Source organism: Phascolarctos cinereus, unplaced genomic scaffold (genome assembly GCF_003287225.1).
Source record: "Phascolarctos cinereus isolate Bilbo 61053 unplaced genomic scaffold, phaCin_HiC Scaffold_4;HRSCAF=312, whole genome shotgun sequence".
Taxonomy (NCBI): Eukaryota; Metazoa; Chordata; class Mammalia; order Diprotodontia; family Phascolarctidae; genus Phascolarctos; species Phascolarctos cinereus.
The window spans coordinates 259,150,393-259,169,880 of NW_027555847.1; the positions used below are offsets into that span (position 1 = coordinate 259,150,393).

General features: G+C 34.8%; 1 protein-coding gene across 2 annotated transcripts in view; it reads right to left on the reverse strand.

The window, feature by feature from the left end:
- The window catches only part of CNTNAP4 (contactin associated protein family member 4), a 582,938-nt gene that overhangs the window by 80,089 nt on the left and 483,361 nt on the right, over positions 1-19,488 (reverse strand). For both annotated transcript variants that reach the window (XM_020976685.2, XM_020976684.2), the window contains exons 13-14: positions 16,898-17,095; positions 3,180-3,336 (exon numbers count right to left, since the gene is read on the reverse strand). In XM_020976685.2, the coding sequence (XP_020832344.1) occupies positions 3,180-3,336; positions 16,898-17,095 (355 nt within the window). The remainder of the gene's footprint in view (positions 1-3,179; positions 3,337-16,897; positions 17,096-19,488) is intronic.

Genomic DNA, 19,488 nt, shown 5'->3' on the forward strand with positions numbered 1-19,488 from the left:
GTTTTCTTCCTTCAAATGTTTGTTATGTACTTTAAATATCAATCAGGATGTCTTTAGAGGCTAGTTCATGTTGTCTTACAGTTTACAACTGCAAACTCTCCAAGGGTTCTTCTTTCCTAAATCCAGTTCCTTTTCAAGTTCCCTGACTGGTAGTGAAAAGTGGAGTCTTAGCAGCCAGAAATTATTTTAAGCTAGAAGAGAACAAGAGGACTGGGCAGAGATCCCAAAGGGTTCAACCGAAACAGGATTCTTACCTGCCTGACATATTGTAGAAGGACGTGGTGGTAGCATCCAAGTGAAATGACTGCTATATACGAAAAGCAAATATTGCAGGAAGAATAAAATCTTATATTTTAAAAGAAAAATTTGAATGGTAGAATGTTAATAAGGTTTAGAAATTAGTTGCCAATGCCTGAGTGGGTGTCTTGACTGCAGGACACTCTGAGTTTCATTGTGTAAAACTTGACATTCCATTTAAAATAGTATTACTTATAATAAAAGAAAGGATTCTACTATGTTGAGAATGCAAGTCAAGAGAAGTGTAAGTGCCATAGAGACAAGTAATGCATTTTATCACAGATATGAGATTTTGTGGAAAAGTGAATTTTTTTTTTTGTGAAAACATACAAGTCATTGAATGCAAGCAATTCCCCATGGGATGTAGGGGATAGTGTGCTAGACAAAAAGCAACATGGCTTATTGGATAGAATGTTAGTCAGGGAAACATGGATTCAAATTCTGACTGGGACACCTACTAGTGGCATGATTTACTTCTAAATGCCCCAGTTTCCTTCTCTACAAAATAAGGATGAGAATAATTATAATACCTACCTAACAGGGACATTATGAAGATCAAATAAGCTAATGCATGCATAAGGTTTTTCAAATCTCAAAAGCAATGTATTTTTAAAAGAGGTGACAAATATCGGGAAAATGAATCCAGCTATTGAAAATACTCCCAGGATATACAAAGAAAACATAAAAATATCCATGGCTCACCTATTACATCAAACCCTAATTAATTGGCAGTTCAACATCTCAGCTTTTAGTCCTACCAAACACAAAATTAAAGAGCAACTTTCAAAAATCAAATTTTGATATTTAATAATTTAAAACTGTACTAAGATTTTGGGGATACTATATATGCATATTTCTATCTCTTTATATCAAAACCATGCATGATGCATAATTCATTATTCAGAAGTGACAAAGTGACATGAATCATTCATCATATTAACATTTAAGCTTCAAATGAATTATATCACTCTTAATCAAGACCTACACTTTGAATTTTTTTTAGACTTACAGTGGTGTGTGAATTACTTAGGCTAAGCAGTAATTTTGATATGGTTTCACTTTGTGACTGCAAGACTCAACTCAGAATATCTGATCTTGACCATGACACAAATTGAACTACTTTCTGTCAGGTGCGTATTGAATTCATTCCATACACATAGGTTTTACTGTGCTCTTTCATTGTTATTTTATCTGTGATTTTTAACTATCACTATTACTTTTAGCTGCCCACCACCCAGAGGCGGGTCTAACTAGGTAACAGCAATTTATAATACCAACAAAACAATAGAGTCAGCTGTATTCTACCTGGATAGTTAAAGGGTTTTTTGTTTGTTTATTTATGTGTGTGTGTGTGTGTGTGTGTGTGTGTGTGTGTTTGGCAGCTAGATGGCTCAGTAGATAGAAAGCTGGGCCTGGATTCAGGAAGATCTGAGTTCAAATGTGGCCTCAGATATTACTAGCTATGTTACCTGGGAAAGTGACTTAACCTCTGTTTGCCTTAATTCACTGGAGAAGGAAATGCAAACCGTTTTAGTACGTTTGCCAAGAAATCCCACGGACAGTGTGGTCCCTGGGGTCATGAAGAGTCAGACATGACCAAACAACATAACTTTTAGAAGCATTCCTAAATGACTCTTACACATATTTCATGCTGGTGCTTGTTGTTGTACAGAAGTCAAACACTTCAAGAATCATTCAAAGACACATTAAGTTGTAATGAAACTCAAAGTATGGTTGCAAATAAAAAAAAAATCCAAGAACTGACAAACTGCTCCTGGAATATACCCTTATTAGTTCTCAGAAAAAAAGAAAACATCATCAGAGACCTGACAGATGGAAGGGTTAATTTTGGTTCTTCTAAAGAGCAATATAGGCTTCTTGAATTTGAAAGACCAGTAAGAAGATTTTTAAAATAAAACAAAAATAGCCACTAACCACTGGTCATGGGAAAGACAAAAATTTTTACTGAAGAAATTCACTTTTTCATTCAAAAGTAAATTAAAACTATGGTAAAAAGAAGTCCATATGAGCCAATAAGACATGGAAATCACCATTAGAATATAAAACATCTACCAAAAATATTTTACAGTTTTTTTTCTTTCAGTAGGACTGGAAGACTTGTGCTCATTGAAGAAATGATGAAAGATAGATAGATAGATAGAAAGATAGATAGAAAGATAGATAGATAGATAGATAGATAGATAGATAGATAGATAGATAGATACATGGATGATAGAAAGAAGGGAGGGAGGAAGGAAGGAAGGAAGGAAGGAAGGAAGGAAGGAAGGAAGGAAGGAAGGAAGGAAGGAAGTATGGGATAGAGCTATGTTGGGGAAAAATTGATCTGGAATTGCCAAAAATCCAAAATGAAGAAGGAACACTGCAACAGCACCTTGAACCATGCCACACATTATTTAAGCTTTAGAAATATATTTAAAAAGTGGAGACAAATATTCTTCAAAGGCCTGGGAACTTGCCTGATATAAAACTGAAAACCAAAGAGTATAATCAGGTCTATACTTGGAAAAATGAATGATTCATCAAAGGTAGACTTAATACCTAATATAATATAACGTTGGTTTCAAGAATTAAATGATATGTGTTAAAAATTGTGTTGCCTTAGTGCCAAATTGTGTAAAACAAATGAATCCTGCAAAAAGAGAAAATATTGCATATTAAAAATTTTTTAATGTGAAAACGTTGAAAGGAATAAATCAGCACATCTGATTATTTTATTTTACCTCAATTAATATGCACACCAATGTAGTTTAATTTGTTTTAATGAATGTGGTACCTTTTTCATATTATCCACACAAATTAAATAACTATATCCTTTAAAAATTAAAAGTGCATTTTATATAATAAAATCATATAGAAATCACCATTCATTCCGGTCAGCATCACAGTTGCAGTAATATTGAGAATCAATGCAGTTCCCTTCTAATCCACAAGTGCACTTTTGAACATCAGGCAAGGAACCTCCCCAATAAGTCTGTGTTTCATTGGTTCTTCCAACCCACCAGCTTAATGGTATTCCATCTAAAAGATAAAAAAAAAAGTATATCTGCTTTAACCCTTTATGAGAAACCTTTTCTGTCTCTAATCTCTCTCTTTTCTTTGCATAATCTTTTCTTCTGACTCACTTAAAATTATTAATTAATTTAACATGAATATACATATGCAAATATATGTATATTAAACACAAAATAAAATGCATACAAATAAAAATATACATGCATATTTACTTTGGTGCATTATTGGTTATATATAAACACATGGATATTTAGAAGAAGAATCTTACATATTAAAGCAAGAAATTTCTTTAAGAATAACACCCAAGTTAATTTTTAAAATATTTCATTACCAAAGATTAAATGATTGTCCCAGCTTTATACTTTCACTGGAAAATGAACTAGTCATTCTTAACTCATTCAGGCATTATATTAGAATAATTTATCTTGAGCAGCATTTTTATGTGATTTCTTTAAAAATAGAAATTGGAAAAAAAAGGAGATTCCATCAAATCTGAAGTCAGAATAATTTATACAGTAAATCAAAAATCTATTAAAGATTATGGAATAGCCATTGAGAAAATTAAATGTTTATATAAAGCAATTTTTCTCAATATATGTATTCCTAAAGAATGTTTTTTTCACATTGACATCTATGTACTGTTTTTTGAGAAATGTAGAAAAGTCAAGAGAATGTTTTTACATAATCAAGGATATGATTATTGGGACAAGTAAAGGCATTAACTGATTCTCTACTTGACTGAAGTAAATCTTATTCACTTCACAGCACTGAGAGCATAGTATCCAGGACTAGAGAAAAAGATGGTGCTTCTTTATTCTGCCCTCAGATCATACTGAAACATATTGTCAACAGTTCTGAAAGCCATATCCTAGGAAGGAAAGTGATTACCTGGAGGATGCTTGAGTACAATCACTAAGATGGGTGAGGGCACTCAGAACCAGAAGAGGATGAAATAAGAAGATTAATTTAAGAATTGGTAATGTTCTTCCTGGTTCTGAATGGGGTGGAGGAATTGAATGGGAGGAAGAGATGAGGAGAAGTTTTGTGAAATAAGTGACACTTGAGCTGAATTTTGAAAGGAACTAAGGATTCTTAAGAAGCAGGGATGATAAAGAAGGAATGCATTCCAGATATGGGGGGTGGGCAGGACAGTCTGTGCAAAGTCAAGAAGGCCAAATAGCATAGAGTGTGGGATGAAAATGGGGCAATGGTACTATGACTGTTTTCAAACTGAAAGGTTATCATATAATCCTCATAGATGAGAGTTCAAATCTACAGTGAAGTCCACCAGGGAGAAAATTACGTCTTTATTCTTTGTTTGTTTGCTTCTTTTGTAATGTTATACATTTAAAATATATTCTTAGGAGTCCCTATATTTCTCAAGACAACCAAAGGAGTCCAAGATACCCACAGAAAAGATTAAGAATTGCTGGTTTAAACTCTCTGTTTTGACTGAGTGGAAGTTCGAGGAAGTCAAATCCATATGAGTAAAGCTTTCACAGTGATAAGAGCTGATCAAAAATTAAATGGGCTACTTTGGGAGGTATTAAAGAGAGGCTATAGAACCACTTGCCAGGTGATTCACCTAGAAATGTGCAACTAAGTGACTTTTGATATACTTTTCAGGTCAAACATGGGTCTAAACAATAATAGCTGGCATTTATACAAAGTGTGTTACAGTTTGCAAAGTCATATATATAATTTCATAAGACCTCCACAATAACCCTGTGAGTGTGGTACTACAACACATTAGTATCCCCTTTTTACAGATGATAAAACTAAAGCTCAAAGAGGTTAGTTGATTTTCCAATAGTCGTGTATAGTGACAGAGGTGGGATTAAAACCCAGATCACTCCTGACACCAAGTCTAATATTTTATCCACTGCACCATCCTGCTGCACCAACAGCATTTCTCAGAGCCTATTACCAAGGTTTTGTTTTACTCCCATCATTCAGCATTTTATCTACTCTTGAGAGTGTTTACAATTAAGTGATAAAAGCTGAATATTGCCTTAACTCTATAGTACTTCACATTAAGACTAACAATGTTCCTAACTTACCAGAATGGGAAATTCACATAATATGCAGGGAAGGATAATGAGAGATTTGAAGGCAATCTGTCTTGAAAGGTGAAAACTGAAGTCATACAAGGTCAAGTTGTAAGGGGCAATTAAATCTTTTGGCTCCTCACAGATGTTTGGACATTTTCACGTGTTCATTCAAAGTCAGAAGTTGTCGTCCTTGGGCCCCCATTGAGAGTTTGGAATGCATCCCAGCTTCCTTCTTAGGTACAGCTATCACTGTTTATTATAACTCAGTGTAAAATAAGACTTCTGCTATGCTGACAATCTCTTAGCTCATAAACATAACACCTCATTCATTAGCAGGCAACTGCCAGTCCAACAGGGTGCCTCAAAAAGCACCAAATTCAGCTCTGGGAAGAATGGATATAACGGGTTTAATAGATGTTATTGGCAATATCTTCAGTAGGTCCCTCCCCAAACCCCAATACCTCCTCCCCTAAGCACGAAAGCTCATTATTGAGATGGAAAGTGGGTAATGAGAGATACTGAAAATACTTAATAGGTACTCTACAAAATACCACTTTGAAAATTAATTACTCAACCATGATGTTTTTATAGTTTAAAGATGAAGCAAATCATTGCAGCTTAATGCACAACTATGTTTTTGTGTCTGTTGTGCCCAAACTCTCTATAAAGTAGAAACCATGAAAATTGCCTAAAGCATTCTGAATGATATCATGCACCATCTGGCTCCATTCACAATATTCAAGAGGATTGGAAGGAATTTTGAGAATATATAAGAAAACCAGGGAAAGGAATTATCTTGAAGAATGTAAATATTGTGGTAGAAAAAGGGGGAGCAACTGTAGATGCTTGTAATAGGACAAGCAATGCTTGGTGACAGATCAGGATGACTCTGGTGACAACACTTCAGGATAAAGAGGATATATTGGACTGAGAGGGGAAATTAAATGACTGATCATGGTCAAATCATTGTGTTAAATCATGGAATATTAGATGATGGAACCACAGACAGCACTACCTCATTTTACAAATCAGAAATCTGATGACTATAAAAGTGAAGCAATTTACCAAAGGTCAAATAGCCAAAGTGTCAGAACCAGAGAGTATCCAGAGCTCTTTATACAGGCCCATGGTAAATCTGAATTGCACATAGTTAAAAATAGCTTTTGTTTTTCTTTTGAGTAATATATAAACAAAATGTTCTCTCTTCAAAACGCTCCTATGCTGTATTCATTATGGTCTCCCTCATTAGAGTGTGAGATCCTTAAAGGCAGGGACTGGTTTTTTGTTGCTGTTTTTTGCCCCTTTATCGTGTCCTAGCACTTAGAACAGTACAGTGCCTGACACATAGCAGACATTCTGGAAATGTTTATTAATTGAAGAGTTAGTTGATGTACTTAAAGAAATATGCACATGTCCTAAAATTATAAAACTGATCACAATACCTCTTTGATTAGCTAGGATTTTAAGATTTATCCACACTATCACTTGAACAGAGAATCTAATGGAGCTTTAAAAAGATGTTATTAAAAAAAATGATATTTTAAGACTTTATTCAGCACCATGTTGCTTCCTCACAATTCTGTGTGATAAAATGATAGATCCAGATACCAAGTTTGAGTTCTGTGTGTTTATGTCTGCATATGCATTCAGCTGCATTTTTTTATGGGATGTGGTCAGAAAGACTCTAGGCAATTACATATTAAGCTCTCTGTTCTATCTGTCATACTCCAAAAATACAAATAGATACTACAGATTTCTATTCTTTTCCAGCATATTGGGGAAACTGCAACTTGGTGGCAGAAGGCAGAAAGGGAATTAATTCACAGAAGAGCTTGGTCAATATAAACCATTCAAAGCAGTAAGGACTGCTGCATAAAGCTTCTCACTAGATTTGAGAGACCTGGCAAACAGAACCCTTTCCTATTGAGTATTAAATCACTTGACATAGATAAAAGACAATGAAGTTGGGTTTCATGAGACCTGGATCCAAATCCAGGCTTTGTCACTGATTAACTGTATCCCTGAATAAATTGACAAACCTTCCTGGGACTTAGCTTCCTCAAATAGAAAATGAAAGAATTAAAAGGAAATCTGTCTCCAATGTCTAACATTCTCCAATCTATAAAGTTTCAAACAGGTTGTATTTAAAATTTTCATCCAAAGGAACTAGAATACATTGGAATATCATAATGTAGAGCTCAGTTTAACAAGTTTTCATTATGTGCCTATTGTGTACAAGGCACTTTGCTAGGTGCTGGATATACAAAGACAAAAATAAAACACTAAAAATCTTCTCCTTAGTAACTTACCTTTAAATAAGGGTATAGAGGGAGTGGGAAAATTACATGTACACTAGTTTATAAGGTTGGGTAAGATAAATAGCAACTGGAAAGATCATGAAAGGTCTTATGACACAAGAACTCAGCATTTAACTTAAATGGGTATTCTAGAAGGCAAGAATGAAAAAAGAGTATATTAAAGACATGAGAGGCAGTATGTGTATAGGCATGCATACAGGAGATGGAATGCTTTGAACAAGGAGCAGTAAGTAGGCCAGTTTAGCTGGAATAGAAAGAGCATGAAGGAATTAATGTGTAATAGTCCTAAAAATGTATAGAGGAGCTAGATTGAAGGGGCATTATATGACAAACTGAAAAGTTTTCTTTTTGGTTTTGTGTTTTTTTTTTCATTAGAGGAAATAGAAAGCTATTAAATAGAGTTAATAGAGGGAATTAACAGGATCAGGCCTTAGGAATGCCATTTTTATAAAAATACAGAAGCATGTATTAAGTGCTTACTATATGCAAAGCACTGTTGTAAAGCTGGACATACAAATAGGAAAAAAAAATTGAGGCATAAAAACAATCATGTGCTCAAGGAACTTTAATTATGGGGTCGAGATAATACATGTGCGAAGGTCCAACTACCAGGTGCATGGAAAAGTCCAGTGATCCTTACAGTCTTTATAGGGCAGAGAGAGCCAGGTAGATCAAGATCTAGGGAGGAAGTAATCCAGTTTGGCTGAAGTAAAATGGTGAGGTAAAGCTGATGAATAAATACATCTGCCTTGGTGTCATTTCAATTGATAAAAGGGGGAGGGAGAGGATGTATAGGTAAACTGGTTATGTTTTTCAGGTCTGAGAGGGGAAATAAAAGAGAGGGTAAAAGGAATATAACTATGTAGCAAATAGGATGAAGGACAGTGGGACTTACTATTTCTCATAAGGCAAAATAACAACCATTTATTGTTTATTATGTGCCAGGCATTATAAGCACTGGAAATAAAATAAAAGCAAAAAGAATGTCAATCAATCCCTGGCTGCAAAGGAGCTAAAAAGTATATGGGTAATGAAATTTCCTGCAAAGGGCCGTGGTGTTGAAGCCTAGAACTTCAGAAGCACAGCCAGGAGGATATGAAGGTTAATAAGTTTAACTGCTTCCCCAAAATGGAGGATCAATGGGAGCTAATAGGAAAAAGAGGCCAGCATGGTAGAGGGCTTTTTCACTGTAAGAAGGCTACGAGAATACATGGCTACTCCAAGGTGATGAGGTCTTAGAAACTAGGGGACATTTCAGGTTAAGACTGGAGCTGATGCATCATGTCAAAGTCCAGAAAGTCAGCTTCATATGCAGGAGAAGAATCATAATTAAGATGGGAGAAGCTCATACAAACAAAGGAAGAAGTGTGGGATGAATTTGACTTTTATCTAAACTAGCCAAAGTAAGGCTGAACATCCATACACACAAATTCAACATGGAAACAAGCAGGAATTGGGATGAGGATAGTTTAATATGGGAAATAATACTTAGGATGAAATAATCATGAGGGAAAAAAAAAACTTTGCTGATCCTAAAAGTATACTGAAAATACAAAAAATATAAAAAACTGGAATATAAATGGGGGGCTCCTCAGTTGTAAAAAGACTGAACAACCGTGATATATGAATATAATGGAATATTACTATATCGTAAGAAATTAGGGAAGAGGTGATTTCAGAGAATTCAAGGAGATGCAGAATAACATGAATAGAATTAAGAAAGTGACATATAATATTGAGAAGAAAAATAACTCTGAAAGAATTAATAACTCTGATCAAAGCAATGACCAACCATGTCTTCAGGAAACTTCAGGATGAAGTATAATATCTGATAGAGAGATGATGGGCTCACAATGCAGAAAGTGATGCACATTTGAGACATTGTTGCTATGTAGATTTGAAAAAAAATAAGCATCACCTTTTTGCCCCAATTTTCTTTTTCTTTTTCTCAGTTTTTAATTATAAATGTATTGGAGGGGTCAGGGTAAGGAAGAGGATGAACTATTTGCAACAGTGATTAAAAAAAGGACTCTATTTGGACATTTGCATAAAGGAGAAGAGAAAGAAATATAGGAGGAAGCTCAGACAAGCAGAACAGTTTTGAAAGTTATGTATGAAGTTTGTTATGTGCTTTTTTTTTAATAGGAAGTGTGAACTAGAGACTCAGAGTTTCATGTAGATGGAAATTATCTTTATTAGTTCAGAATAAAGAAAAATCAAAATCTGCAGAGAGATTAAGAAGGATGAAGACTGGGGGAAATATATTGGATTTGGTGATTAAGACACCACTGATAAATGTGAAGAAAGCATTTTAAATTGAGTGATGAGGTTAAAAAAAGAGCATACTATAAGAGAATGAGAAATAAGAGGAGGAGAAGCAATAAGGGTAGACAATTTTGTTGTGAGTGTGCGTGTGTGTATGTGTGTGTGTTTGCATGTGTGTGTTTCGGTAAGAATTTGATCATGAAAGAGAGGAGAGATATGACGATAGTTTGAGGGGATGCTAGAGTCATTCAAAGTTTTTCTTTCTTCACTTTTTTCTTTATTTTGTGTACTAGAGTAAGTCATGTTCATAGCAAAGAAGAAGACATTTGACAGGAAGGACCATGAAAAGGATAAAATGCAAATAGTCTTCATTCCTCTTAGTCTCTTTTCTCCTTCAGTAGTGCACCAAAGTTTTGGGAAAGGGGTCTCAAGAGACTAAGAATCACAGAATTTTGCACCTTCTATAAACATAAATTTAACCACTGGTAACATTCATCTGAATTTGTTTTTGGCCAGAGCCAACAAATTGATAAATAATCGCAGTGAATAACTTGCAAAATGATTTATATTCTGGCTGCAGATGAAACCAGAAGAAATAGCCAGACTTAAATGGATGGATCAGTCGTAAATTGTTCTTAAAGAGAAGGCAACAGGAAAACACTAATTCTTGAGACACCTGGTCATCTTGCCTTGTATTATTTATAATGAACATAAATAACGAAAGAGGGAACAGGGAGAAATAGTGAAACTTCCAAGAACACCTGAAGTCATGCCATGTATAAGAAGCTTTTATCCTGCCTATGTGTAATAAAGCAAAAACAAAAAGAGACTTAATTAAAAGAGATAAGGAAGAAAACTACATTTTGCTAAAAGGTGCCATAGACACTGGACAGCTAGGTGATATGGTAGAAAGAGTGCTGGGCCTGAAGTAAGGAATATTTGACTTCCTGGGTTCAAATCTAGTCTCTGACACTTACTACCATGTGACCCCGGGCAAGTCATTTAACCCTGTTTGCCTCAGTTTCCTCACCTTTAAAATCACCTAGAGAAGAAAATGGCAAACCAACATAATATCCTTACCAACAAAAATCCAAATGGGATCATGAAGTGTTATCTACAACTAAAAAATGACTGAACAACAACAACAACCATAGACAAGGAAGTATTATCAGTACTAAACATATATGCACTAAGCGGTATAGTGTCCAAATTCTTAGAGAAAAAGTAGAGTAAGTTACAGAAAGAAATAGATAGCAAAACTATACTAGTGGGGGATCTCAACCTCTCCCTCTCAAAACTAGATAAATCGAACCACAAATCAACAAGAAAAAAATTAAGAAGTTGAATAGAATTTTAGAAAAATTAAGATATGCTACACCTCTGGAGAAAATTGAATGGAAATAAAAAGAAAGATGCCTTTTTCTTAGTGGTACATGGCATCTACACAAAAATTGGTCATGTATTAAGGAATGAGAATATCATAACCAAATGCAGAAAAGCAGAAATATTTAATGTATCCTTCTCAGAATGTAATGCAATAAAAATTATGTTCAATAAAGGGCCATGGAAACATAGATTGAAGCTTAACTGGAAAGTAAATAAGCTCATCCTAAGGAATGAGTGGGTCAAAAAACAAATCATAAAAACAATCAATAACTTCATTAAAGAGAATGCCAACACTGAGACAACATACCAAAATTTATGGGATCCCACCAAAGCAGTACTTAGGGGGAAAAATAATATCTCTAAACACATCAATAAAATAGAGAAAGAGAAGATCAATGAATTGGGATGCAATTTAAAAAAAAAACTAGAAAAAGAATACATTAAACATCATCAATTAAACATCAAATTGGAAATACCAAAATGAAAGAAGAGATTAATAAAACTGAAAGCCAGAAAATCACTAAACTAATAAATGAAATTAGGAGCTGGTTTTATGGGAAAAACAACAACAACAATAAAATAGATAAACCATTGGTTAATTCGATTTTTTAAAAAAGAAAACCAAATTACCAGTATCAAAAATGTAAAAGGGGAATTTGCAACTAATAAAGATGAAATTAATGCAATTATTAGGAACTACTTTGCTCTACTTAATCCATAAACTGACAATCTAACTAAATGAATATTTCAAAAAATATGAATTTCCCAGATTAATAAAGGGAATAGAACATTTAAATAATCCTATCTTAGAGAAAAGAAATTTAACAAGCCATCAACGAGCTCCCTACCAAAAAATTCTCAGGACCAGATGGGTTCACAAGTAAATTCTACTAAATATTTAAAGAACAATTAATATGAATACCATATACACTTTTTAGAAAAAAAGTAGACAAAGTCAGATCTGAACAATTAGAAAAGTATTAGTTGCTAATGGGTGGGCTGAGCCAATATAATAAAAATTACAATTTTACATAAATTAATTTATTTATTCAGTGCCATACTAATCAAATTACCAAAATAATCAAGTAAAAAAAATAGAGCGCTAGGAAAAAAATAACAAAATTCTTCTGGAAGAACAAAAGTTCAAGAATATCAAGGGAATCAATGAAAAGAAAATGTGAAGGAAGATGGCTTAGCAGTACCAGATCTCAAACTATATTTCAAAGCAGTAACCATCAATACATTCTGGTACTGGCTAAGAAATGGAATGATGGATCTATGGAATAAATTAAGTACACAGTACAGAGTAGTAAATGACCATGGTAATTTAATGTTTGACAGTCCCAAAGATGTAAGATTTGGGGACAAGAAATCACCATTTGACAAAATTTTCTGGGAAAACTGGAAAGCAGTTTGGCAGAAATTAGGCATAAATCAAAAGCATCCTATGGTATACTGAGATAAGGTCAAAATGGACACATGATTAGACATAAAGGGTAATATCACAGGCAAGTTCCCATGGGAAATGTTTTTACAATTATAGTTTAGGATGGTGGAAACATATTTGCCTTCATTTCATCCTTGGCAAGAGCATTTAAAGTTCTCTACCCTCAATTATATCCTTTCCAACTTGGCAAAAAAAAAAAATTTTAATTCCTAGCACTATAACTGAGTAGCATCATCTGAGGCATAGACTTCAATAAGTTGGAGGAGGAATGGGCACATAGACTATAGGGAATTTGGAATTAAGAAATTATCTGGGGATTATAGAATGAGAAGGTAGAATGGATGTTGTCAGAGTATGAGATTTTTCCTCAGGGACATAGGGAATTAGGATGAAAAACTAAAGATGAGGGTGTTCAGAACTATTGAGAGAGCTAGGTGGCAAAGCCTGGAGAATATGCAGAAAGAATGGTGGCAAGCAGGGTCTTCTTGTTGTTGTTATTGTTGTTGTTTCTATTTTCCTTCAAACTACTTTTCTCCTTCATCTATGTCTTTTTCCCCTGAAATAACAAGGAATAATTGCTGCAAGATATGAATTAGGAAAAGGACATGTGGCAGCAGGGACTGACAGGAGTTACATGAAGTTTCTTCTCCATATCATCTTTTCTTTTTCCCAATGCCAGTCATATCACCATAGAACCCAGTTTCTCTTAATAAAAAAAGTGAACACCAGCAGGTTAGGGAAGCAAGGCTACCTAAGTTGTCATATCCCAGCTAATGAAGGAGTCTACACAAGAAAAGTGAACAGAATGAAGGAGAATGAAATCCCCAGAAACAGCAAGGAGAGAGGAGTCATGAGAGCAGTGCTACTAGAATAACATTGCACTTTTAAGTGAACATTGATTATATATGGACATACATTAGTCAGACACTGCTTTTTTTTAATTTTCTTTTCACACAAAACATATCTGAGGTTTTTGTTTTTGCATTTCCTTTATGAGTGATCATTTTCCCTGCTAGATGGTACAGTCAGCATCATTATATCATTCTGTGTTGAGAAGGGCAAACAGCAGGAATTTAATAAGTGTTAACTGATTGTACTGGGATTGGAGAAAGGAGCAAAGCAAGTCAACACCTGAGTTTAGTCTAAACTTAGGTAAAATTATGAAGAACCATGACTTATCACATTTTTGTTTCCTAAAGAAATACTCTGTTAAAAAGTAGTACAATACATCCTGCTCAATATAAAATTATAAAATAGAAGTCACTTGTCTTTGTTGCTGTCAAGTGACCTCTTTTTGTGTCTTGTTCTTCATTCCATGATGTGTCTCCAGCATCACCTTCAACCATCCATTAATATACTCCTAACACTAAAGTATTGTTGGTGGAGTTGTAAAAGGATCCAACCATTTTGGAGAGCAGTTTGGAACTATGCTCAAAGGGCTATAAAAATGTGCATACCCTTTGACCCAGCAATAGCACTTCTAGGGCTGTATCCCAAAAGGATCATACAAATGGGAAAAAGGACCCACGTGTGCAAAAATATTTATAGCAACTCTTTTTGTGGTGGCAAAGAATTGGAAATTGAGAGGATGCCCATCAATTGGGGAATGACCGAACAAGTTGTGGTATATGAATGTAATGTAATACTACTCTGCTATAAGAAATGATGAACAGGCTGACTTCAGAAAAACCTGGAAAGACTTGTATAGTCTGATGCTGAGTGAAGTGAGCAGAACCAGGAAAACGTTGTACATGGTAACAGCCATGTTGTGCAATGACTAATATTGATAGACTTAACCTTTCTCAGCAGTACAAGGATCTAAGACATCTCCAAAAGCCTCATGATGGAAAATGCTATCCACATCCAGAGAAAGAACCATGGAGTTTGAATGCAAATCGAAGCATACTATTTGCTATTTTTTTCTTCTGTTTCTTTTTGTTTCCTCTTTCTGGTGGTTCCTCCTATTGGTTTTAATTCTTCTTTACAACATGACTAATATGAAAATATGTTTAATAGGAATGTATATGTAGAATCTATAACAGATTGCACTCTATCTTGCGGAGGAAGACCATGAGGGAGGGGGAGAAAATTTAAAACTCAAAAGTAAATGGTTGTTGATAATTCAAAATAAATTAATATAAAAAAAAAGAATGTACTCCTAGAAAAGGATTCTCCCAGGAATAATTACATCAGAAAAGTAATCTTTGTTATTGTTGAATGAACTTTCCCCCATACTAAAAGAATTATTACTTCAAATGACAAAGTAGCAAGGTATCTTACATTTAGGAAAACTTCCAAAAACACCTGAAGTCATGCCATGTATAAAAAGTTTTCATCCTGCCTATGTGTAACATAGATGTGAATATATACTACCACGCATTTCTTTAGAAATTTTACAAAGTTTAAATTTGAATATTATGGCAATAGCTTTTTTGGGGGTTAAATATGCCTCTTGAGATATAGTTATATACCAAGATGTAGGACCTGAAATAATCATGGGTATTATCAACTACTTGGGAGTGCCAAATGGTTTAGCAGAGCCTGAATAGTAATGAATATGCTTGTGGCCAATTCAATCTTTTTGGGAGCAGGGGAAAAAAAAGGAGTGTTGTCAAGGAGCATAGTACAACATATAGGTCAACCACAAATACAGTCATGCTAGAAGAAAGTGTAGTTTCTCCCCTAGAGAGTTCAGTTCAAGTTCCTAGGAAGAGTAGGGAAGATAGGCCATAGGAGAGGGGTGCCATGGTTACACGACTCTCAATTCTGCAGCCTATTGAGGGCTAATGTAGGGCTACTATTTTATGTGTAAAGATAATGAATGCCAGTGCCTTGGAGCAGAGCCACAATCACTGAGTGCTAGTTACAATTCTGTGGCTTTTTTTTTTTGGGTGGGTGGAGGGGGTAAATTAACTGGCTTCTTTTTCTCAATTAACATTTTTCTTTTCTCCACTGAAATACCAGTTTTCCCATTAGCATTTTCCTCACGTGTAGAAGGATGTGAAAACATGCAATTGTTAGCAAATTCACAGGTAAATGGCATTTAAGCAGCAGGGGATAGTAGTCTTGAAGTTTTTCCTTCTTCCTTATTCTTTCAATAAGACAAATGATAATGAAATTAATACATTGATCAGCTCCAGAAATTTGAATTGATTGGAATTGAGTGAGGGGAAAATTCATTCAAATGAAAAATTCTCTGCCTTTACAGGTACAAGTAATTTGATAAATATCATTCCCTTTACTTAATATCAATAAAATTATGGGATATAATAAGCACCTGGACTGGATCATTCTAAGAAACCAGCAAGACTCTAGTTTCCCTAGATAGCCAAGGAAAACTCAATTTATTCCTTCTAAGTTACTTAGTCATTTTAAGAGGTACTTCAAGACAGGAAGAGGATGTTTATTTGAGTATGTCAATGGTTTGAAAGAACTAAGTAACTTCCCAAATGTACCATTGGGAAAATTGGATATTAAATATTAAAGGAGATTATGTCACTTGTTTAAAAAAGTGAAACAAATACTTTAGACTTAGTTTTCTTGGAGCCATAGTAATCCCCTATGGTGATTTGGGGAAGTTCAAGAAACTAACACCTTTAATTTTAAATGTTTCCTCCATTTGATAGTCAATGCATGAGGGTACTGGGTACTGAATGACTGGTTTAAAGAAGTCAACAGAAAGTACTCATTAATGGTAGGAAGGGAATGACACCAAACACCAACCTTGGTTCTTACGTATTAGTTCCAGAGACTAACTGTAAAAACCATAAACACATAAACACAAAACAAAAGAAAGTACAATCTGTAACTGACAAACTTTGCTTGGATTGTAAAGAAGGAAGCTTTTATGTTCAGTTATTTGATAGGGTAGTATTGAAAGAACAATTAAGGCTACAAAACACCTCGTAAAGAATTGACCTTGGTCTTCCTTCCTGAGCAAGGGACTCTATAACTTGCACAATGAGACCTGTTTGCTAAGTAAACAAGAATCTTTCGAATTAAATAGCACCATGGCATAACCTTAGAAGAATTAAAATCCATAACAGCTAGTTGAATAAAGCACATGATGCAACATAATAAAATTCTTCAGCTTTACTCACCTCGCTTATTTAAAAGCCGGGACTTTCTGCAGTGGTAAGCAAGCTCCTGTTCACAGTGTTCTGCATGGTTAATTGTAGCCTGGAGCTGTTCTGTACTGGCAGTATACTTGAAAAACACAGTATGAGGGTTTTCTCGATTGGAACTTTTTACTCTGGTAAAGTCTGAGCTGTTGTGCTGTACAATGGTCCAGGCAGTATCTGGAGGAATGCAGAAATAAAGGGAGGGAAAACAAGAGTATCATTCTGCTGAAAAGGTTTAAAAAAATAAAATAAAACTCATCTTGTTATGAAGCAAGTTCTTTGAGCTATCTAATTATCAGAAGTCTCCTAGTTAAAATGTAAAGGAATCAGCACACAATTAAAGTTGCCCTGCTAAGATAAATTAGTGTATCATGTATTCAATAAGACAGTTTACAGGAAAAAAAAATGCTAAGCTAGATTTGGAGAATAGATAGCTAATTTTCTAAAATAAAAATGGAAACTGCAAAATCTAATAAATTGCTTTTCTTTACTTTTGTATTTCATCAACTTAACTTGCAAATCAATCACTCATAATTTATAATTTTTTGCCATTTCCCTCTGAATATACCAATTTTTTCCTCCATAGTCTGCATCCAAAATCCCCCCCCCAAAAAAAAAACTCTTTACAGTTAAGAAGAATTAGAGAAGGCTTAATTTATTGTTGGTTTGCCTACACATCAAAACAGTGATGTAATATATAACTTGCACAGTCTAATCCTCCTGGCCTGGCCTAGTGGTACACACCATAATTATTGTTTCTGGGGAAGCTGAGGCTGGTGGATTGCTTTAGCTACAGTAGAGATAAAGCCAATTGCACTGCTGTACTACATGTGGCACCAGTGTGGCAGGAAGTGGCCACCAGGCTGGCTAAAGAAGAGCAAATTGGCCCAGATGGCCGGAATGGCACAGATCAAAGCTGCTATGCTGATTGATCAATTGTGGGATGTGGCTCATAGTGGCTATTGTACTTCCAACCTGTGCAAGGGAGACCCAACCTGAGAGAGAGCAAGAGAGAGAAATACATGCAGACAGACACAGAGAAACAAAAGCAGAGACAAACAGGAGAGAGACAGAAAGGCAGAGAGAGAGAGAGAGAGAGAGAGAGAGAGAGAGAGAGAGAGAGAGAGATCCTTGATTGGATAACTCTATGGATCAACAACCACAGCAATGAAATAATGCTAATGAAACAGAAGGTGCTTTTAATTTTAATTTTGTACATCTTTTGGACATTAAGGATGAAAACCATAGTGATGTCAATATCAGATAGCATCATTTATGCGACATTTCTGCTTTACTTATTGACTTCATTTATTACACAAAATGCAACTCCATAATACTTAGGATGGGCAGGGAAGTATTTTGAGGGAGAAGCACCTTGAATTTTTATATATTCCAAAAATTGTACCATTAAAATATATTGGAATTTGTCATGTCCTTTGACATTGTTTTGCACTTTGACTTCAAACAAGTCACTGAGACACCAAGGGGTGTCAAATTCCTGAAAAATGAATTGAATAAATAGCACAATTACAGAAAGCAGGGATTTTCCAAATTAGAGGAGTAAGGGTTATATTGAACGAGCTGCTAAAGTAATCCTGTCAGGAAGTTATGAGTTCAAAATCAGGCTCAAGCACTTACTATTACATAAAATCTCATTTGATCATCATAACCACCCTGGGAAGTAAATATGATTTGTTCCCATTTTTCAAATGAGGAAACTATGGTTGTGACATATGAGGTGACCTGCCCAGGGTTACACAAGTAGTACACTAGGACAGAATTGAATTCATGTCTTCCTGACCTGAAGTCTAGACTTAAAGTTTATCCACCTAGATGCCTCTAAATACGGAAATATCTGCCTATGAGAGGTAAAAGGATTTTCCTAAGGCTACACAGAGCCAGGATTCAAAACTGGGTCCTCTAACTCCAAATCTAGCAGTTTTTCTACCATGTAGTTCTTCTCCCTATGGGTTTAAGGACTTTTTGTTGGCTTGCTATTGTCACCAGTGTATGAATTTTAAAAATCCTCTAGGGACCTCTTCTTTTTCCCATATGTGGCCAATTACCATTGCTTGGGCACTATTGACTAGAGGTCCAGGAAAAACCACTCTGTGACTGATCTTGGTATTCAGAAGTGTTGGGAATAAATTTGGTTTAAAATGCTCTTGAGTACTCTATAAATGCATAGATAGCTATAGAAAGATCCTTCAGGCAAAATGTGAACAAAAGTGAGAAAAGCAGTACAGAAATCAAGGAAGAAGAAAAAAGGATTTTTAGATGCCTTTCTCTACTATACTCACCCTAGGAAGCTGAGAGTGTTTCCACAGCAAATTTAAATTCTACAGGTTCTTATCATCATCATATTTGAATTGGGAGTTTTATTTTAACATTTTTTGTGGAAATTATTTAAATTACCCTTTTATTATTTTTGTCCATTGCCTAGTCTGTATTCATCTTCGATGTTCTTTCTATCAAAAGAATGAAGTATAAAGGGAACCTTGTAAAGTACTGAATTAGGATCTGAAGCTGATCAATTATAATGTCATTTTTTTCCTGTCATCTAGTTCCCT